Source organism: Fusarium keratoplasticum, chromosome 6 (genome assembly GCF_025433545.1).
Source record: "Fusarium keratoplasticum isolate Fu6.1 chromosome 6, whole genome shotgun sequence".
Classification (NCBI taxonomy): Eukaryota; Fungi; Ascomycota; class Sordariomycetes; order Hypocreales; family Nectriaceae; genus Fusarium; species Fusarium keratoplasticum.
This window is the reverse complement of record NC_070534.1, coordinates 3,074,961-3,095,940: the sequence shown is the minus strand read 5'-3', so window position 1 is coordinate 3,095,940 and position 20,980 is coordinate 3,074,961. Positions and strand designations below refer to the sequence as shown.

The 20,980-nt window shown below is 52.1% G+C and overlaps 8 protein-coding genes across 8 annotated transcripts; 1 reads left to right on the top strand and 7 right to left on the bottom strand.

Annotated features, from left to right (window-relative positions):
* Positions 1–554: 554 nt before the first annotated feature.
* Positions 555–2,183, top strand: NCS57_00894100 (MFS domain-containing protein; the record flags this gene model as incomplete). The annotated part of the gene is made up of 1 exon (XM_053058738.1): positions 555–2,183. The coding sequence occupies one exon, from the start codon at positions 555–557 to the stop codon at positions 2,181–2,183; it is 1,629 nt and encodes a 542-aa protein (XP_052912569.1).
* Positions 2,184–5,859: 3,676 nt separating this feature from the next.
* On the bottom strand, positions 5,860–7,410 carry NCS57_00894000 (Amidohydro-rel domain-containing protein; the record flags this gene model as incomplete). The annotated part of the gene is made up of 2 exons (XM_053058737.1): positions 5,860–6,658; positions 6,707–7,410. The coding sequence occupies 2 exons, from the start codon at positions 7,408–7,410 to the stop codon at positions 5,860–5,862; spliced, it is 1,503 nt and encodes a 500-aa protein (XP_052912568.1).
* A 572-nt stretch (positions 7,411–7,982) lies between these two features.
* NCS57_00893900 (AA-permease domain-containing protein) lies at positions 7,983–9,774 on the bottom strand (the record flags this gene model as incomplete). Its single annotated transcript, XM_053058736.1, has 4 exons — positions 7,983–8,096; positions 8,156–8,496; positions 8,543–9,419; positions 9,475–9,774. The coding sequence occupies 4 exons, from the start codon at positions 9,772–9,774 to the stop codon at positions 7,983–7,985; spliced, it is 1,632 nt and encodes a 543-aa protein (XP_052912567.1).
* Positions 9,775–10,557: 783 nt separating this feature from the next.
* NCS57_00893800 (uncharacterized protein) lies at positions 10,558–12,730 on the bottom strand (the record flags this gene model as incomplete). The annotated part of the gene is made up of 3 exons (XM_053058735.1): positions 10,558–11,314; positions 11,368–12,154; positions 12,205–12,730. 3 exons carry the CDS (start codon positions 12,728–12,730, stop codon positions 10,558–10,560), a joined length of 2,070 nt encoding a protein of 689 aa, XP_052912566.1.
* A 1,209-nt stretch (positions 12,731–13,939) lies between these two features.
* On the bottom strand, positions 13,940–15,047 carry NCS57_00893700 (uncharacterized protein; the record flags this gene model as incomplete). The annotated part of the gene is made up of 2 exons (XM_053058734.1): positions 13,940–14,873; positions 14,932–15,047. 2 exons carry the CDS (start codon positions 15,045–15,047, stop codon positions 13,940–13,942), a joined length of 1,050 nt encoding a protein of 349 aa, XP_052912565.1.
* Positions 15,048–16,918: 1,871 nt separating this feature from the next.
* On the bottom strand, positions 16,919–17,299 carry NCS57_00893600 (uncharacterized protein; the record flags this gene model as incomplete). Its single annotated transcript, XM_053058733.1, has 1 exon — positions 16,919–17,299. The coding sequence occupies one exon, from the start codon at positions 17,297–17,299 to the stop codon at positions 16,919–16,921; it is 381 nt and encodes a 126-aa protein (XP_052912564.1).
* A 971-nt stretch (positions 17,300–18,270) lies between these two features.
* NCS57_00893500 (HNHc domain-containing protein) lies at positions 18,271–19,352 on the bottom strand (the record flags this gene model as incomplete). The annotated part of the gene is made up of 2 exons (XM_053058732.1): positions 18,271–19,046; positions 19,112–19,352. The coding sequence occupies 2 exons, from the start codon at positions 19,350–19,352 to the stop codon at positions 18,271–18,273; spliced, it is 1,017 nt and encodes a 338-aa protein (XP_052912563.1).
* Positions 19,353–19,821: 469 nt separating this feature from the next.
* Positions 19,822–20,862, bottom strand: NCS57_00893400 (PKS-ER domain-containing protein; the record flags this gene model as incomplete). Its single annotated transcript, XM_053058731.1, has 1 exon — positions 19,822–20,862. The coding sequence occupies one exon, from the start codon at positions 20,860–20,862 to the stop codon at positions 19,822–19,824; it is 1,041 nt and encodes a 346-aa protein (XP_052912562.1).
* Positions 20,863–20,980: the final 118 nt, after the last annotated feature.

The window sequence follows — 20,980 nt, the reverse complement described above, 5'->3', positions numbered from 1 at the left end:
GTCACACTGCTGTGACCCTCCCAAAGACATCACAGAGAACCAACAAGGCCCCCCTCATCTAGCCCCCATGAATTACCATCAATCAGGTGGTACTGCTCATCGCACGATTCCCCAGAGGCGTTCTGATAGTGCATCATAGCCCATCGCATCCTCGTGTCAGGAGACATCCAACAGGGGTGGATGGATCTCCCTCCCCACAGGCATGTATTCTATGATCCAAGAGGTCTGCTCAGCTGTGCCTCCGAGACATCTCTAAAGCCATTGGCGAGGTTGTGGTCGGACTAGGAACCCGGCCGCCCGCAACTATCTACTGTTGGAGGTTTGGGGGCCAGCCACTTCGACTCTAACAGAATCTACCCCAGACTTTACCCCATTATGGAGGATCCGGGGTGGCAATCCCCGCAAGCAGGGAACCGAGCGGTTTAGTCGACGCTAAGCATTACAACCAGACTATATACAAGCCTCCAGGCCCCTCTCCTCATCTGCACGCTTGGCCAGAATTACTCTCATCATCTTCACTACATCTTTATATCTTTCTAAGCCACTCCAACACTATGGCGACAGACAAGATCGCTTCCGGTCAACACATTGAGATGACCCAAGGCTCCGGCCTCGAGGCCCAGGATGCCAAGAATGAGCTTGCCATTGCCGAAGGTGCTCACCTCGCCACTGAGGATGAGCATAGCATGACAGCTCTTCAAGCTTTCAAGCGTTACCGCAAGGCTTGTCTCTGGTCCATGGTCTTTTCACTCACCATCATCATGGATGGGTACGACACGGCCATCCTCGGCTCACTTCAAGCCTTTCCCGCATTTCGGTACAGATTCGGTCATCCGGTCGGTGACGGATCCCAGTATCAGCTTCAGCCCAAGTGGCAGGCCGCCCTCGGCCTCTCGAACCCCTTGGGAAACCTGATTGGTGTCTATATCAACTCGTTCCTCACCGAGAGGATTGGTCACCGAAAGACCTTGCTCTGCACCCTGGTCTACCTCACCGGCGTCATCTTCATCACCTTCTTCTCCCGCAACATTGAGATGATGTTCTCGGGCTCTCTTCTATCTGGCCTGGCCTGGGGTGTCTTCACCACAATGGCTCCTGCGTACGCTTCCGAGGTCTGCCCGGTCGTTCTGAGGAGCTACATGGAAACCTGGGTCGTCACCTGCTGGGGAATCGGCCAGTTCATCTCGTTTGGATTGTTGAAGGCATTCTCGCACGAGGAGACTGACCCCTGGGCTTGGCGCATCCCCATTGCCGTACAGTGGACTTGGCCTTTGATCATCATCCCCCTCGTGTGCTTTGCACCCGAGTCCCCCTGGTGGCTCGTCCGCAAAGGTCGCATCGCTGAAGCTGAAAAGTCTGTCTTGAGGCTGTCCGACCACGACGCACCTGGAGCCCAACGGGCCGTGGCTTTGATGATCCAGACAAACAACCTCGAAAAGGCAATGGGCGAAGGAACCGGCATGCTGGATTGTTTCAAGGGCACCAACCTCTGGCGTACTGAGATTGCTTGCGCTGCATGGACCATCCAGCAGCTTTCCGGGTTTGTCGTTAGTGGCTATGGTACCTATTTCTTCCAGCAAGCTGGCCTCAAGACGGCGGATGCCTTCAGCATGAGCGTCGGCCAGGCTGGGATCCATCTCGTGTGCAACCTCATTGCGCTCCCGGTGACGGGCCGCTTTGGACGCCGCAGGCTCTTTCTTATTGGCATCGTTGGAATGGCCGTCATGTGGTTCATCATCGGGTTTGCCGCCTTGGCCCCGGCATCCGCTGCCCAAGGCTTTGGCGAGTCGGCTGTGTACCTGGTATGGTACTGCATCTATCAAATCACAGTCGGGCCTGGAGCATACATCATTGTCGGCGAGACCTCGACCACCAGACTCCGATCCCACACGATTGGTCTTGCGCGCAACTGCTACAACATCGCATCCATCATCAACACCGTCGTGGGACCCTACATCCTCAACCCAACTGCTGGGAACTGGAAGGGCAAGAGCGGCTTCCTGACGGGCGGTATTCTCGTCGTGTGCTTTGTCTGGGCTTTCTTCCGCCTTCCAGAGATGCGCGGCCGCACCTATGAGGAACTTGACATTCTCTTTGGCCTGGACCTCTCAGCACGCGAGTTTAAGCACCAGCCGGTGGATGTTGCCGCGAGGGAGACTGTTAAGGAGGCCACTGAGGAGTAAATGCAGTGATACAACCTTGGCTTGTCAGTTAAGTCGTGGGATTGGGATCGGCCGGTCAGTTTCTTGGTGCGAGTTGTAGTTGGCGGTTCGAGGAGGTTTGAGCTTGGATGGACTACACTGTCATCCCTTTGGGGTGTGTTCTAGGGCAGTGCCATTTCAACTTTGATGACCTTGAGATAGTTCTATTCATCATGATCGTGTGATCGAATGTTAGCCATGTCATATTGTTATTTTGTACAAAGAAAGCTCATCGCGAATCATCGGGTTCCAATGCTGCCGTGCGTTCATTACTGTGTTTCTCAAATTGTGTCCGCTGCCTTCTGACTGAGACCTCACAAGAATCAACAAAGGCCGCTCTTTGCGTCTACCCTACTTAAGAGTTGATAGAAAATGCCCGAAGAGTCTACTCCCTGTGTCTATCGTACTAACCAAGCCACTATGTGCTTTGTAACTACGTAATTCCAGGTCGACTGTTAAGCCTATTTCTGCTATTTCACTAGCATCCAAGCGTCAACACAACGTCCTTTGCTCCTCTTGGTGGCGGGTAACCTTATTACTCCTTTGAACTTAGCTAGCTGATGAAACCGCGCCCTTTCATCATCACATCCGTTCCCTACATATTCTGCTCCCCTTGTCCACGGCCAGTACCGTGCATGTTTGCCGACCTCAACATGGTTCGATGATCGGCATTGACTTTAACGCATTGTTCCCGCCCAATAAGAGCTACTTTAGCATCCTCGCCAATCAGCGCTAACGCACCATCCCGAAGTTGGCGTGAATGGCCCACGACCCAACTACGTAGTCCTCGTATCTTTGGTTCTACGGAATGTCGCTTTTTGCCATCAGTCACAAGTTTTTCCTGCGAGGAAGACGTCTTTGGGGGTGGCGTCTAGATGCATGGAACTCAGCTGATCGGCAGGAACCCCCAATGGAAACCTGGGGAACCCGCAAGAGGCGTCTGGGGGAAGCTCAACACCAACCCCGGACTGACGCCGCCGCGATGGATGATTTCGCACTAGTCGTTGTCGGTTTTACAACACTCGGGTAACATCGACGCTGGGTCAGGTTTCGCAACTTGCTATGGAGTGAAGCTGTTCAAGGTGACTGACCTCTCGCCTGATGCAAAGCCACTTGTATATAAAGACCTGATCCCGACTTGTTACATTCAACTGCTCAGTCTTACCAGAACATTGCGTACAACATCGCAACAATCTCTCATTTCTTACTGCTTCAATTACAACTTTTATCATGCTCGTACCCCGAGTTCTGGCTGCTTGTGCGGCCTTGATGCTGCCGCTCGTCACCTCACAGGCCATCGACAAAGACCTCAAACCTTCCAAGCCTACCAAGGACCCCATAAGCTCTGTCGGCATCAGCCTGAACGAATTTGACCGTCTCACGCTCAAGGTTGGCGATCAGCCCTTCTTCTTCAACGGCCTCCAGCTGCGTGCGGACAAAGTCCGAGACGTCTGGGGCCTCTCGCAGAGTGAGATCAAGTCCCTGTATGACATCACTGCTGGTGATGGCTTCACTGTTGTCAACACCCAACTGCTGTGGTCCGAAATCCAGCCCGACAAACGCTTCAACGCCAGCGAGTCTACATACATCCAGGGCGGGAGCTCTTCGAACAAGAATTTTGCCTCTAGCTCCTCCAGCAAGTTTGGCTACAAGACGGGCTCCGAAGGCGACAAGCAGCTGACTTACGTCAAATTCGACTTCTCGGCTTACTCGTCCAAGGTCGACTCTGCCAAGGTCAGATTCTATGTTGACTCTGAGGCCCTCGGTTCCAAGGCTTTCACGGCAAACCTGTACGGAATCACCAAGAACGACTGGAAGGCTTCGTCCATTACCTGGGCATCGGGAGCGCCAAACCACAACGGTGTTGACGTTGTCGGGAAGAAGGATGAGGATTACTTTTTGGCCTCCAGCAGCCCTTCTTGGGACACGGTTCTGAAGACTGGGTATTACGACTTTGACGTTTCCGACTTTGTCAAGAATCACAGCCCCAGTCAGGTCGCATCATTCATTCTTCAGGCCTCTACCGACGTCAAAGACGCAGCAATCGGCGCATCTGTCCATGGAGCCAAGGGCCAGCGCCCGCCCCAGCTCATCCTCTCAACCAAGGAGGCGTATGACTGGACCTATCTCGACACCATGATTGGCTGGGCCGAGAGCGCTGGTCTCAAACTGGAGCTGGTCTGGTTCGGCTCCGATTCGACCGGTGTCACCATGGATAGCCGTGTTCCGTACTATGTCATGCAGCAGTTCACCAAGATCGAGAAGCTCCAATCCGACGGCTCGCACACCCCTATTTTCAAGAAGAACACGGACCCAGCCTACGGGGTTTACTGGCACTACATGGATAAGAACGATTTGGGCTTGAGGAAGCAGGAAAAGGCTGTTATCAAGGCGATGATGAACCACATCGCCGAGTACAACCGCGGACATGGCAGCAAGTCGACAGTCATCGGGGTTGTCGTAGCCAATGAGCCTGCCATCCACAAGTTCCACGGTAGTGCATTCGAGCCTTGGAGAAACCCCAAGACTTGGGCGGCTCTGAGCAGCTTCGACTCGGTGCAGGCGTTCGAGGATCGCACCATGTGGGAGTTCTGCACCAACCTAGCCAATGCCGTCAAGGAGTCGGACTATCCTGTCTGGACAAGGTCAAACGACGTCAGAGGAGTTGACGCCGCCCACACCAGCTACAACGAGAATATGCGAAAAAGCGTGGGAGCGAGTGTCGACTTTATTGGTCTGGATCCCTACAGCAACGACGTCAAGTCTATCTTCAAGTTTGGCCACACGACGGCGTTCGATGGCAAGAACTACGCCACTGGGTTCAATCTCCCCATGATCATGGAAAACGGTGGTGAATACACGAACCTTGATCATCTCATTCTGGCTAGTCTTGCTGGCGGGTCGCTGTACAATGTCTATGATTTGATGAGCACCGATGGCCACGGCATGTATGTCCCCAAGGACACGAGCTCCGGAGACTTCACACCCGTCCCTCGCGGTTCATACGTTACCGACGTGAGAAACACCAACAAGATGCTCAACAAGATCGCGCTTGACCTCGCCACCAAGCTCCCCGTCGGTGCAGGAGGGAAAGACCTTGACTTTCTCAACATCTTCTCCAACGACACAAACGTCCCGGGAGATTTTGGAAAGGTCGATCTCGCCTATGAGCCAGCCGATACCGGCTCCGTCGGCATTGTGGATGTCAGAAGTGGTACCGAGGTTGCAGTTCTCAGCACCGGCGATGCCCAGATCATCTTCTCCGGTATTCAAGGCTACGGTATTGGTTCAGTGGAATCAGGCTCGTTTGATGGTTCCAGCTGGGTTAAGAGCGGTTCTATTTCGTACAAAACCAGCGGCGACGACATCTCGATCCAGATCGATGCCTACCAGTGCGTCCGAGTAGTTACTAACAAGTCTACCAAGTAGGGCAACCGTTATGCCTTTTTACATAGTAATGCTCATAAGAGTGGCCTATTTATATTTACTGGCACTTAAGCGTTTTATATATATATTTATAAGTGCATTATTTACTTACGGTTTACTTTTACTAAATACTCCGTTGATCGTTATTGCTATGTCTATGGGCTGAGTTATCTAGTAGAAAATACTTGACTGTCAAGGATAAAAGTCAGTGGCTCTTGTATCGAGACGATGACTAGTACCCTGTGCCGTCGTTCCTCACAGCATCTACAGGTTCGACAACGGCAAATGGAAGAGCAGGGTTAAAGACAAAACCGCCCTTCATCTCATATGGAATCTTGACAGCCTCTTCCTGAATTCTGGCCGCGGATTCCTGAAACCTCGTCATGACATCGGATAGCTGCTCTGCAACCAGACTTCCATTCCTCTTGACAAAGCTTCCACCAACCATGACGTCCTTCACATCACCGACGTTGGAATGAAGAATAATGGCTGCAACGGGGTCCCTCCAACCAGCCATGTTTACAGACTTTCCGTCAAAGGTGACAATGTCACCCTTGGCTCCGACCTTGAGGACACCGAGGTCTGGGCGCCGGAGAGCCTGGGCACCCGCTCGAGTGGCCAGGTGAAAGGCCTGATTCACAGACATCGGGCTGTATCGAGGGATCTTCCACTCGTCGAGGGTTTTTCTAAAAGATCTCAGTCTCACGCTTTGCAGCCACATCCTGGCTTGAGTGACAATGTCCCCAGAGTACGTGGCGTGGGTATCCACCCCAAGAGCTGCCTGATCCATTATGAGGTCGCTCTCCTGGTTTGTGTGTCCAAAGTGCATCTCGGACTCTGGCGTGATGGAGACGTAGTGGTCGTATTCCTTGAGGAGCTCGTATTCCGCCGGGGTGACGAAAGTCCCGTGAGAGAAGACGATCGGGAGACTTTGGTTCAATATTCCAAGGCCATGGAGCAAGGATGGGCTGTGGCGGAGATTCCACTGTCCGTCCAGCCAGTGTGTAGTCAAGACCGAGAGGTTGCCGTCTCTTTGATGTTATTAGTGGAGTTTAGACAAGAACATATCAGGCACCTACTTGAGTAAACCGAGGACCGCTTCCAGGCCCGACTTGTCAACTCCCGTCCAAGTGTCAAACGCTATGCCCATCTGGACCAGGCCTGTTGACAATCGCTGGTCCGTGGCCAACTCAAGGACATGTGCCGCTCGTTCCGGAATCGTAAAGTTACCGGAAGGGTCAAAGCCATAGCCAAACCAAACTCGTGCACCGCTATCAGAGTAGGCAGCGAGAGCGGCCTCGGCGACTTGCCGGGTGTTGATATTATGTGAGTGGTCCAGCAGCGAAGTCACGCCGGCGTTGAGCGCTTCCCAGAGCCCAACCACCTGAGACAGGTAAAAGTCTTCTGGGGTGAACAGGTCAGGGACTCGTGATAGGGGACTGTATCGGACAAAGTATTCGGACAGGGTAATGTTGGAAGCAATAGTTCGGTAGGTCGTCTGCCAAGTGTGTCGATGCGTATCGATGAAGCCGGGCGAGATGATCAAGTCTGCAGCTGGCACTATTTCCGTATCCAAAGGTATCTCGACAGAGTCCTTTTCATTTTCATTGAAGATTGCCGTGATTGTATCTCCGGTGACCAAGATGGAGGTGTTGTATAGAGGCTGGGGTGTCTGAGTCTTGTTATCGAAGCCGATGACGGTTCCGCCCCTAAACAATGTCGACGCCGCCTTGGTCCCTGTGGCTAGGATTAGCAAAGAGATCAGATTGAAGGAATATCTCATGATGATAATGTGAACTAGAGGTTCAGAGGCAAACGAGAAATATTGAACAAGGATGAAGTCTGGAGCGGGAGAGAAGCCGGATTGACGGGTATTTATAGTCGACAGCACAAAGTTAAGACAAGGGTTAACTTCACATTAGACACCCAAATATCTTGGCAACATGCAGGTAATGCCCAAGGAAGCGTGGACTCCCCAATTCCATGCCGCTCGCTAGACGTCTTGAGAGCCCGACCCGCGCGGGTCGTGACTAAGAGCTGGCATTCACGAGATATTCGGTGAAGCAGGAACCTTGACTAAGCGGAGTTTGGGCCATTATCGATCCGAAGAAAGACAAGCTGCGTGAGGGGTATGAGTGTGTAGTCGCATCATGGATACTTGAGTGCCTCTATTTCTATTCACTTTGCCATCACATCTCATAGGTACGTTACAGGCGTGCTTCGTGCAAGAATATGCCCCCAAGAGATTGAACGAGTAAAATATGACAAAAGTGAAGCAAGCAGCCGCGTATCACTTTTCTTGATAGAAAAAATTGCTTGGCTATACTAAGCAAAGCCCTAAACGTCATGTATAATCTATGCAACAGATTGGATAGCCTTGTCGCTCGTATCATGACTCGCTGCGTCATGAGGAACCCAATCATGGGGGAGACGACCAGACCACACATCGATATCCTTGGCCCGAACAAACTGTAGCGAATGAGTTAGAAAAAGTTGCCCGTTGTTGGGTTGAAGGAGCAAATATTCACCTTGGTACCGAACGCAATCTTCCATCCAATAATTGGAATAATAAATATAGGAATGCCGATATAAGAAGCGATGAAATCAGTGGTGGACCAGTTCCCCTTAAGGAAGACGGGGAACCCAGCCACCAGCGTGATAATGATCGATCCGATAGCTCCATACCAGGCCGTGTAAGGCATCCATGGAGCCTTCCACGGCAAAGTGTCACGACTGACACCCTGGACCTTGAGGGCACGGTGGAAGCGAATGTAGCAGACACAGAGCGTTCCCCAAGCGATGAGACCAGCGACTGTGCTGAGGTTGAGAAGCCAGGTGAAAGCTTGGGCGGCACCGCCGCTACCAAGACCTAGAGAGGTTAGCAAGCACACTTGACTTGAAGGGACCAGACATACTGAGATACGCCAGAGGCCCAAAGAGCCAGGAAGCAAGGACTGCAACCCAGGGGACACCGCTCGATGTCGTGCGGCCAAAGAACTGCGGAAGCTGCCTGTCCGTCGTCATGGCGAGAATGATACGGGATCCTACCCAGCAGTATGAACTGCCAGCTGACCAGGCAGACACCAAGATACAGGCGTTGACGATGGAGGGGAGGGCGGTGATGCCAGCCTCTCGGATAGCGATGACCCAGGGCGAGCTGTTGGCGTTTCCGGTGCCAGAGACGAGGTCTGCATTTCGAGGATCGACAATCAATCCAATCAAAAAGGCTCCGAGGATATAGAAGAAACCGATTCGATATGTGACTCGGTTCGCCGCCTTGGGGATCGACTTGTGTGGGTTGACAGACTCGGCAGCAGTAATGACAACCGTCTCAACGCTTACAAATGAGAATGAAGCATTGACAAACGCTGAGAGGAAGCCCAGAAAGTGACCGGCAGAGCCAGTGATGCCGTTGTAGTTCACCCATGCACCAGGATCACGCCAATACCGGAAACCAATGGCCTCGTGGTTGGGACCTCCTCCGGCTGTGATGACAATGGCGACGATGACGAGGCCGATGAAGCAGAGAACCTTGATGGCACCAGCGACCACTTCCGTTTCTCCGAAGAAGCGCACGTTCATGAGATTGATGGCGAGAATCAGAACGAGACTGACTGTGATTACAACAGCAGGGTTGAGATCTGTCCAGTAGCCCACGAGGACTGCAGCAGCTGAGCATTCTGAGGCGAGAGCGATGGTGTAGCAATAGCCATAGGAGATTGCCAGGGAGAAGCCGACAGCGGGATCAATGAAGCGGGTAGCCCAGTGAGGAAATGAACCAGCCGTGGGAAGCTAGAAATTGTAGTGTTAGCCATCGATGTTGAGGAAGGGGGTGGTTTGAAATTACCAGCGTGGCCAGCTCTGAGATGCTCTGCATGACACACCAGAGCACAGAACCGACGACAATGTACGCCAACAGCAGACCTGCTGGACCGGCTGTGGCATAGGCAGATCCTGCTCCGATGAAAAGACCGGTTCCAATGCCACTGCAAAGACCAATCCAGGTGATGTGGTAGTCCTTCAGCCGTCGCTGCGTAGGTCCATGACCGCCATGATTAAGCACAGGCTTCTCATCTTCCGCAAAATCCCGAGTGTCCTCCACTCTCGGAGCGCTTTCGACAATGTCGTCCTGTTGATGAGCCCCCATGATGATCTCACGGTGTCGTACAAGACATCAATAGAATAGAGAAAGCCAAGCCGCGCCCATCGCTCTATTATATCTACCACGCGTCCAGGCCGATTGCGCAATTCGAGGTTTTCACCACCAACCATTCTTTTATGTAATGGCTCCAGACCATCGACAGATGAATGGGGCAGATGGCCGGGGTGGTTTGCGCGTTCTGGTTTGGTGTCTAGTGTAAGTGGAACTCTAAATATTGCAACAGACAGGGGCCGGACCGAGCCATGACACAGAGAACCGACCTTATCTTTTTTTTCTCTTGATCGTTGTGGGTTTTGTGGATGCTGTGGCGAAAATCGGGGACCCCGAATACAGCTTTGACCATGACGTGGAGTCGGCATATGGAGACTTGGTGAAGAAAGTCTCCAGAAGGAATTATTGGGGTTCGGAATGGTCGCCGGTTCCTATGTGAGAAGGGACGTTATTAAGCTTTGACTTCGAGAGTGTAATGCGATTGGTGATTGCTAGATGCAACCATCTCCAAATCGCGAAACTAGGCTTTCAGACTTACGGTTGACTTCAACTCAGCCAATCACCAAGTCACTTGGTCATGCCCCAGTCCCTGACTTCTCTCCGCGAAATAGCTTGTCCTAAGAGTGCAGTTTCAGGTAAAAATGTCTAGAACTTGTTTGGAAACATCGCGTCGGTGTATTAGTATCTGAAGATAGTGTGCAACCATGCCTCCAGCGAGGCTCAAGTCCACATAGCTGGTTGAGGGCAAAAGCTGTTGGTATGCCGCTAAATCATCCACTATGAAGCTCCCTCAGATCCCCCCTCCTTTAGCAGTTCCGGCGATATGATGCCTTCTCCGCCTAGGCTAAGGTGGAACGGCCTCCTGACCTGAACTCGTGCCTCTTCTGTCGACGATGCCCTCACGGATGATGTCTCATCGTTACCTCGATTTTCGACAGTTCCCACGAGACCGCATACCTGGCTTCGAGACATGATTTCGTCCAAATCTTTGAGTTGGGCCCCTATCTGGGTTAGGGCATCGGCATCAAGATCGTCTGTCCAAGTGGGCGTCGAGTAGATAAATGCCATCAGTAGACAGAGACCAATCGCCTGTAGACCAACGAGAATAGTGATGACGACCAAACCGGCCAGGCTGTTCTTGGGCTTGGATACTAAGCGGCCTGGGTTAGAGTAGAGGGGCCGATCAGCGGCAGCTGTAAGGAGGGCCTCGTTGGCAAAGTACATTGCAATGTTGAGGGCGTCTTGTGTCATGTTGTTTGAGCCCAGAAACATGAAGTAGCGCCCCAGCAGGTCCAACACATTGCCACTCCGGTCTCTTCGGAAACTCAGCTCACCGCATACTGAGACAGGCCTGGGAAAATCCGAGGAACTTAGGCGGGTGAATGGCAGCCTCACCTGGTCGCATATCTGTCGGGCTGTCTCATTATTGGATTCTTCTGCTGCTACCATGGCCATGTGAAAGAAGGATGTGTTGCCGAACATGGCCAGTGCTGCTGTCATGAGGGGGCCAGGGGTTGGGTCCAAGGTCTTGAGCCTGCATTATGTTCAGTCTTGTCTTCCACATGTTGATAACTTGGGAACACCTACCAATGGCCCCATAGATTGTTGTCATTAAAGTCTCGGGCAAGCTCCTTCTCCGAGGGCCAAACGTCCAGGAGAGGGCCAGGCTTGTAGCCATTGTGGTGGTTAGGAAGCTCGAACCAACCCCTCCTCGAAACACTCTCGCACTGGATGGTAAAGTTGTCCGAACCGTAGTAAGGGTCAGGGTGCCACGAGGACACCTGAAGCCACAAACTCTCGTTGATTTCTTGTTTATCGCGACTAATCGCCCAGGGGTTGGTGTCTTGGTTTCCATCCGCACAGACTTCGACCTCTACGTAGGGTAGCGATAAGGAGGCAGTGAAGGGCCTGGTCCCTTTGCAGCCGCTGCGACTCGAACGGCCCTTAGCGCATGTAGCCTTGGAATCCATTCTGACGGCGTGATGTCGGAATATCCCAGTCGAAGTGCCATTGGGAACTGACGAGGCGAAGAAAAGATGCTTGGGTTCGTCCGCTAGCCTTCCCAATCCTAAAGCCCATTCAAAGTTCCTTTTATCGCGGAGTGGGGTCGAAGAATATATGGAATCGGTAAGCCAATAGGGGGTGTCGGACCAAAGGAATTGTTGTGTTTCTTTGCTGTCCACACTGATTATCTTCTCGGATGTTCTTTGAATAACCCACTTGCTGGAGCTCTGGGCTAGGGCTTCTGGGTCGGCATCGTTGCCAACGACCCAGGTATCGCGATTGTCGGAATAGCACGTATTTGGCGTGCATGTCACGATGGGTATAGTTTCATCTCGGATAAGGACGGACTGCAGTGGTGGCTGGACAGCAGCTTGGAACGCCGTGTTAGCGATGGAATGGATCATACGGAAAGACACTCACTGATAAAAATGAGGCCAGCTGCCAACCGGAGGTAGGTCGATGATGAATTCCAAGATTTTGGCAGTGTGGTCAGGGATTTCCAGATGTGTCGAATGTTGAGCCATTGTCTGTCTGCTAGCGTAAACATTTGCAACAGGCTGAGATCCTGGCTCGGCCTGCGACGCTGCGTGTATACAACAGCTCCGTGGGCGAGCATGGTCGACACGATAGGGATACCAAGGGTGGAGGAGATTTGCGTGAGGATATCGACGGCGACACGCAGTCTCTCGAGATTTGCAACATCCTTGAGCGTGTATCCTCCAGTCTGGTTAATGTAGGAGTGCAGGTTGATGGGGCGGTACATCAAGATGGCGGTGAAGATCCAGGGCAGAACGAGGAGGGGAAAGTAAAAGGCAAATATCCATGCCGACCGCTTGCGATAGCGCAGGAGTTGCTCGTCCTTGGCCAAGCCTGTTTGTCGACGAGGCGCGTCGTTTGTCACGGTGCGGACTGAATGGAGCTCGAAGTTGTCGCTGGGCGGCCCCATGGTGAAGATGGGCGAGTTTGGCCGGCCAGGCGTAAGGGAGAGAGAGTTATTTGTCGCGCGACAATGCCGTCAATCAATAGGTATGTTGGTTGCGCAGTCACTAATATGACACAGGCAACTGATTGTCGCTTTCGCGCTGAAAGAGCGAGTTTGCGTCGGAGCATGCATCGTGGGCGGGGCTCCCTTATCTCTGCCTCGGCCTGGACGTCGCCTGATTTATCGACTTTGAGTCTTGGCGTTGACTGTAATTTAACCAATGTTGCATTTGGGAAGAGTGAGTGAATTCAGCCGCTCGCGACGGGAGTGCGGGAACAACGCCTATCCCTATTGATGGTCCCACGTGACAACCAACGTTTCGGGCTGGCCTTTGGCGACAACCAGAACACGAGCACTCTGCTGTGCTCATGATTTAGGAACTTGAACTCAAGTCGACTTGTAAGAGCCCTTCCAGATCCAATGTGGGTTACCCGTGTATTCAAAAGAGCCACCGATTGCCAATGGAACTTTGATCTCCCATGCTCAACTAAGGAGCAACGTGATGGTAACCAGGAGAGTTATATATACAGGGATGACCGATGTGTCACATCTAACTAATGAGCAGCGTCGGAAAGCCGGGCCGCAGGTTGTCTTAGACTGTCCAGGTATTAGCTAACAGTAATGGAGTTCCAGCAAGACCAGAGACTAAACGCAGCTATCAACTTTTCAAAATCCACAGCCGTCGATAAGCAAACCTCGTCAACTCGCATACCCGACCAACAAGTCAAACATCTCATCGTTCAAGACAACCCCGTCTACCAATGCCTTTTCACAAACTCTCTGAAGAAACTAGTCATCGCATTCCACATAGCCGAGAACGGACAAAAGGCCGCTGAAGTCTACAAAGCGGACCCGGAGAAGCCATGGTGACAAACGTCCCTCATTCTATTTGTTCCTTCGACATCAACCGACTCCTACCATCCTGGCACTCCATCATCACCTTGTTCTTCCTTCCGACCTCCTGAATATCATCATGGGTAGCGGCCTCTCGCAGCCTTTCCCTTAGCTCTCCATCAGGAGCATGCGAAAGAGCCGCTAGCATGCTACTTTTCCATGCCGGCTTCTTGAGAGAGTTCGTCTCCCAGATGGACACAACAGCAAAGACAAACCCCAGCAAGTGCACAACTGCTGGAAAGACAAGAAACTCCCATCGAACTCGAGTGATGACTGTCATCACCGTAGCCTCTCCGTGGACAGGGACGACGTCAGCCCTCGGTAACGCATCCACTTCGTCAAGCTCAGCGCCACCTTTTCGACGCTCGCAGAAACGTTCCCCGCTTCTCCCAGACCGAACACCATTCCAGGCGGCAGGTTCAAACCGAACGAAGGGTAGATGAAGCTTCTAGTGCCATTCCATAGCGGGGCATCCCAGTCGTCGACCTCCTGTAGCCCCCGTCTGATGTTGTCAAACAGTAGGACTATGCTGGGCTGGGTTATATTGAAGGTTTCCTTCACCAAGCCCTTGTTGTGCTCGTCGGGGACGAAAAGCTGGAGGTCCGTCAGGTTGTCGTAGTAAGGGAACAAGTCCAGAGTGTTATTGAGGTGCTGGCGGTATTCGATCAGACTTCCCGGGCTGGGTGGATTATGAGAGTTGGCAGTCTTATTCGTCCACGAATTGACTACCCGTTCCTTAAGAACCCCTTGCTCAGGGCTCGTTTCGTATTCATTGACGCAAAAGTAGAGACCGCATTCTTGTGCCTCGACGTGTGTCCCCTGCCACGTCGTTTCATTCTCTCTCCAGCTTTTATCAGCCTGCAGGTACTGAATAGCAAGAACGAGGACTGACGAGTTGCAAAAATTGATGGTGCGTCCAGCATTCGTCGTAAAGGTGGCCGATAGATACGTGTCAGGGCATTCAACATTCCCAGAGCCGCACTTTCTCTTTCCGTCATAATTTGTCAAATCCAGTCCAAGCTCTGGAATCTCATGCCTCGTCCAGGGAATGATATTCTCGCCAAACAGACCCCAGTTCGCAAATGAATCCTTGTTGCTGACCTCTGGGAGCGTCTCGTTCTTCTCAAGTGGCCAACCTCCAGGCACTCTGATCGACCGGGGGAACGTGTAGTTTCCCGAAGTTCTCACGACGTGTTCAGAAAGGTTGATACACCTGGGAACATATCGCGAGAGACGCGAATGGGGCCCACGAGCAGTTACCCGATGCGTACGAAAAGGCGGGCCAGAGGTTCCGCGGTGTCACGAAAGAGGAGAAACCGTTCCAGACGGATGCCGTAAGGCCCATATCTTCGGGGGTGCTGAGCGTATCGTCTGGTATAAAGACCATCTCTTTGCCGTCTGGGCCTGGGAAGACTATATGACGCGACCCCAAATTTCTGTTTATGTTCCAGTATCCAGCATCCAACCTAGACGACCTCCCGATGATAGGTCCAGCCTCCGATGGCCGGTTTGAATCCAGTTCAAATGCCGATAATTGGTTATATTTAGAGTTGTCCAGTACCACCGACACGTCGTTGTGTTAGGACTGCCTGGATGGAAGGTTCGTAGGCCAGAAGAACTATCACAGTGAAAGCGCCGAGTGAGGCCCAGTGGCTAAACATGCATCGTTGTTAGTTAAGTGAATCAATTGCCTTGGTAGATTCCAGAAAGATGCTCATGGGTGCCGTATCATGCTTCTCAATAGGCGTATGCTTCCCCAAGCGCCACGGCTTGCGGCATCGAACCGATCAAAATCAATCAGCGGTTCGACAAACTTTCCAGCCCAGTTCCATTTCCCCTGGGAGAGACAGGTGCTTATAACGAATGCCAGGTTGGCTCTTGATGTACCTGCCAGGATAGAAACGATGGCGTTTGGTGAGAGGCCAGCCCATGTTGATACCGGTTGTCCGTCAGAGATGGACAACAGAGCGACGAGCGCACCCAAGGATGCGAGACTAAGGATCAGGGCGCTCAACTCGAGCCACCATGAGATGTGCAACTTTTGGGTGTTGGCATTATTTTTCCTTTCGGGAGATGCACTTCTTGAGCTGCAAGACGCGTGAGCAAGTGCCTCGCCCTGAGTCTCATCCAAGAGAGGCTGGAGCGTAGGTTTCGGAGATTGTGATGATTCTGCCATGACAGCAATTTCAATGAAAGAGTCTGATCGAGAGATAATGGCCAGCGGAATTGAACAGGTTGAAATAAAGATGCAAACGCCGACAGGACGGCCACGCCTCCTCTTCAAGAAGCCTCTATCGCAGCACATATCCACCCGAATAGTGCCTAGGCGAGAATTACGAGCTGCATCAACAGCGCCTCTTCTTTGTGAAACAATAAGCTTATTTCAACTGGAGCATCCCAAGCAGGTCGTTTCACTGCGGATGCTGAGGAATATGGTGGCACCCGAGAAGGTGGCTTGCAAGGGCTGAGCTCTATAACCGATAACGTCGTCGCATCCTCGGTCAGGAACCAAAGGGCGAAGGTCCTCGTGCTATGGAGCATAAGGCTTAATCTTCTCGGATCGAGCTCGTGTGCCGCGTAAGCATGGCGAGGACTATGACGCTGAGTAACACGAGGCAAAGATCAGGGCGATGCCATGGAGCAAGTAGAGGAGACGATGGCCGGAGACGATGGCTGGGGGATGGTGGGGGAATATCACGGTGTGTATCTGGCGGAATCCTCTTGAGTAGAGTCCTGTCATTGATTTAGCAAGGGAGGCGAAGGAAGAAAGGCCCTTCCTGGTGGGAGGCGTTCCTGCAAAGGTCGATCAGATCTAGGTCACGTGATGAGACTGATCATTGTAAGTTCCACTATACAGGTCGTCAAGATGGAAGAGAACATCTGTCCAAGTTCAAGTTAAACGGGAAGTCCGGGCCATCAAGTCCCTCTCAGGGGGACAGCTGCATCCCCAATATGCGGGCGCCATAGAAGCTTAAAACATCTGACGATATTAGATTTTGATCACGTCATGGGCAAAACCGAGTCTCTTGTTATCATGGTCAATGGTCCTTTTCAGAGACGGCATTGATGTTGAGGAGAAGGACAGATGCCAAGCACTTGATGGAGCTTGTTAGGTTGTGCTTACAGTGAAATGGTGAGGTTGTAGAGTGCTCATATCGACCACGACCATGAACAAAAAGTCTACACAAGTATAAAGAGCTGGCAGAATGAAACTAAGCAGTCCCCAGGGTGCGCAACATTTGAACCATAGTCCACCCCCTATTTCTCAACCTCGACATAGCACAGAACCCACCCAAACTGAACAGTATTCGTACTCAAAAGCGCCGGCCGATCAATAGTAAACTCCCTACTTCCAGGATCCAGCCCATGCTCGTCCTTGTACATCTGACATGTAATGTCCTGGATGTTGGGCTCGATGGCGCCGCCGGGGAGTGTTACGGCGATGCTCTCGAGGCGGAGCTCGCTGATGGCCATGTCGTAGTGCGTGAGCTGACCGAAGGGGACGGTGACCGTCTTTTCTGTGTGCTGCCCGCCGGATGGACCTGTGATGGCGAGGATGTTGGCGACGCCCATGTTTCCGGCTGAGACGGTGGATGCGAGGGCAGCGACGGCTGTGAAGAAGGAGTTGGTGAAGCGCATGATGATCAAGTGATGGTATTGATGTGTTATAGTGTAGTTTGGTCAAGGTTATCTAGGTCGAGTCTGCTTGGTTCAAAATCAATCCGCCGTCCCCAAGACGCCCTTTATATATCCCTCCGGGTCGCCGCATATGCCTCTTCCTAGCACCTCGTATAGCGCTCACCTAATTATAGTAATCCAGTGACGCAGATATATCACCCACCCCATTCCATAGGGAATGACGCGCTCCATCAGACCTGTCAGCTCTTGGCTCCTTTTTCATTTACACGAATCATCTGACACGCAGGGAATATACCGATCCTAGATCTACCTCCCCGCATCAGGTCAGATCAGAAAACTCCGAAGCCTCGATGTCCGAGAGGAGAAATGATGCGACGTAGGATTGCAACATCCCATCAGTATATAATTGGCTTGTTAACTGGTTCGGGTCAGCTCAGTTTAAGGCCTCAACCTCGTATCGATCCCTTCCGTGAAATGTTTCAGAATACCACTGGTGGGTGGCTGTCTTGGTGCTTGGGCTCATGCGTTGGCACGGGGGTATAAATGCGCCATGCTCGGGAAGCCGGTAACGGAATCCATTCAAACTCGAGGTAGAACAGTCTTCCTCTTCGCCCCCCGGGAGTGGCATCGACCTAATCCGTTGATCTCATAACCGTTGCGTGAGGGAGAGGTGTCGAAATTGTGAATCGAGAGGACTATAGTAGGAAGATATTATTCCCCGCAGCATCGTACGAGCCCGCCTGCACGTTTCGTCTACAAGAAGGATTTGTTTTCTCGCATGTGATCTCATTCCTTCTCGTATCCAAAAGTCACAAACTCTCGGCAGCTGGTTAAAGAAACGGTGCAAATAAAAAGCATGTCGTCTTTGTCCTGGGATGCCATGGTATGTTTATTCTAATGTCTAATTCCTAAGGCCATTTCTCTTCAAAGGCAACCCATGCCATATACCATCTCGTACACATTGTCCATGTCTAGTCGATTTTGTCAAGCCACGACAAGACATTGAACCTCATGCCCTCCTCACATTTATACCAGTACGGCTTGTCACATCTCCACCAGTATGGCTCGTACTCATGCAGCATCCTGGGCGATGCAACGCCGCTGAGAGCTGCCGCGGTGATGCAAGCCCATTGCAAGTCGATCATGGCTTTGAATTTGCCGGCTTCTCTCCTTGCCATTCGGATGTCGATGCGTTTTCCCAATGGAATTGATAACCCTGGTTGAGCTTCCGTGGTTGCCGCTGGCACCTTCGAGGCATGGAGTTGGTGCATGGCATTAGCCATCCTGGTCCAGTCGTTTTGCCTCCCTTCAAGATTCGCATGCACCATAGGCTTGGTGTTCTCTAGTTTCGGCATCCAGTGAAACTCAAGAACAACCACAGACTCGCGTTGATTCAGGTGCTGAACTCTGATGCCCTTAAAAGCACAGGAACCACGTGTCCATAGTTCATGAAGCTTCTCGTTGAGGCAAAGCATATTCCAAACTCTATCCGCATCGCCAATGTGCTTGTCGTGTTGATGCATCCAGTCGGTTCCCATCATGACGTTGATCGCTGGACGCAACAACAGAGTTTTCTTCATGGCTGCCTTGCTGTTGCCCCACGACAGAGGGAGTATATGACATACTCTTGGGTTGGGATCTCCGATGAAGACGCAAACATTCCCATCTCGCTGGAGGCATAGGCTCTTCTCGGACTGCTTGACAGGGTCATCGTTGCGGCTTTGGGAAATGAGGGACTGTTCCAAGACTAGTATCACATTAGCTTCTGCCCATACTATACAAATGATTTTAACCAGCAGGGCCATAACTCACAATGTCGGATTAGCGGAGGGAACGTTGTCACACCCAGATGCAGGAATTCCTCTGTCTGGTCCACTGGCGAAAGGATCCGGCCTAGCTGGAAAACCGACATCGGTGCCATCATAAAGAGGGCGAGATGCACCGTACTCAGTCGAAAGAATTCTCCCATGCTCCATGTCCGGATCTTAGACTCGATCTCTTTGGCATATTGGAGTCGTTGGTTCGCGCGGTGCAAGTGCTTTGAGCGAGCCATGATGTCTTGGACTTGGAAGCGTGTGAGAACAGGACGATATGATGGGAAGAGTCGGAATGAAGCTGCTCAGCACCAGATGGTGGAAGAAAGCATTTTACACCTACAAAGGTAAAATTCAGCATTGTATCAGCCCAAGTCAAACGTAGAGGATGGCGGGCCTGAATGGGTACCTAAAGGTTGTGCAAACGCAGCGAAAAACCCCCCCAGTGACATTGAGAGGCTTTCAAATCAGTGCTCGGTCCTATTGTTGAGCCATTCGGATTCGTATCTGACTGAATTGGCTTTGCTGGGAACCTCGTGACGGCCTAGGCAGTGATTCAATTTCAGGTGGGCGAGATTATGAGTCGGAGGCAGTTTTCTCAAGGCGATAGATTGGACGGGAAATATTACATATCTTCGACTTCTTGGGGGCATGGACTCTGATCTGTGTAGGAATCAAAAGGCTTGGATATTGGATTTCTCCCTGAAACTAGTCAACTACAACCACCATCTTCCCACCTGTCTGTCCGCTCTCCATAGCCTGGTGAGCAGCCCGGATGTCTTCAAAAGCAAACACCTTCCAAGGCTTGGCGTCAATCTTGCCCTCCGCCACCTTTTCCAGGACGCTCTTCAGGGGCACGTCAGAGACGGGAAAGTCCTTATTTCCGAACACGAAACTACCAAAGAAGCTAAAGTGAACACCGCTGGCCATTTGCAAGAGTGGGTTAAAGCCTCGTGATTCCTCAGGTCCTGCTGGTCCCTTGATCGGGTCAAGACCTCCGAGCCATCCGGCTAGACAGAGACGACCGTCACGGCGCACAAGACGCAGTGAGTCAACGACGGTGCTGTTGCCGACCAGTTCCAACACGCTATCGAACTTGTCGAAGTCTCCGTCCTTGCTAAGACGTTCGCTCAGGTTTGGTGCTTCGACAACACATTCAGACACTCCGAGATCCTTGAGTGTCGCAAACTTGGATTCACTGCGGGTTGTAGCTGTGACGATGGCACCCGCTTCGACAGCCAGGTTAACAGCTGCCCTGCCAAAAGAAGATGTAGCACCTCTGATGAGGATCCGCTGTCCTCGTTGAAGGTTTAGGTTTCGGAAGAGGCAAGTCCAGGCCGTCGCATAGCTCTCGGGAAGGGCAGCAGCATCAGCCCAAGAGATGGGCAGCTTTTCACCAGGGTTTCCCAGAGCAACAACGTTGGAAGTATTCGCAACGGTATACTCTGCATAGCTACCAGGAATCGTGCGACCAAGTCCTCCCATGAGCGCTGCCACAGGTGTTCCAGGGGCAAACTCGCCGCCTGGACAGTCTTCGATGATTCCAACGCACTCGATGCCGCTGATTGGAACTGATTCAGCCCATTCTCCGCGACGCATATGCATCTCGGCGTGGTTGATGCCAAAGGCCTTGATGCGGATAAGGGCTGTGCCTGGTTCTGTGGCGGACGGTTTCGGGACTTGCTTAATGACGAGGTTTTCGACGGGACCAAACTCGGAGATGACGATGGCCTTCATGGTGGTCGACATTTTGGGGTTTGTGTGATGCTGTTGCTTGTTTAGTGATGCACTGTGGCTGATGGTTGTAGGTATGTATTGTGAATGTCAACCGGAGGTAAGGGGTGCTGCACACCTATATAGATATCCC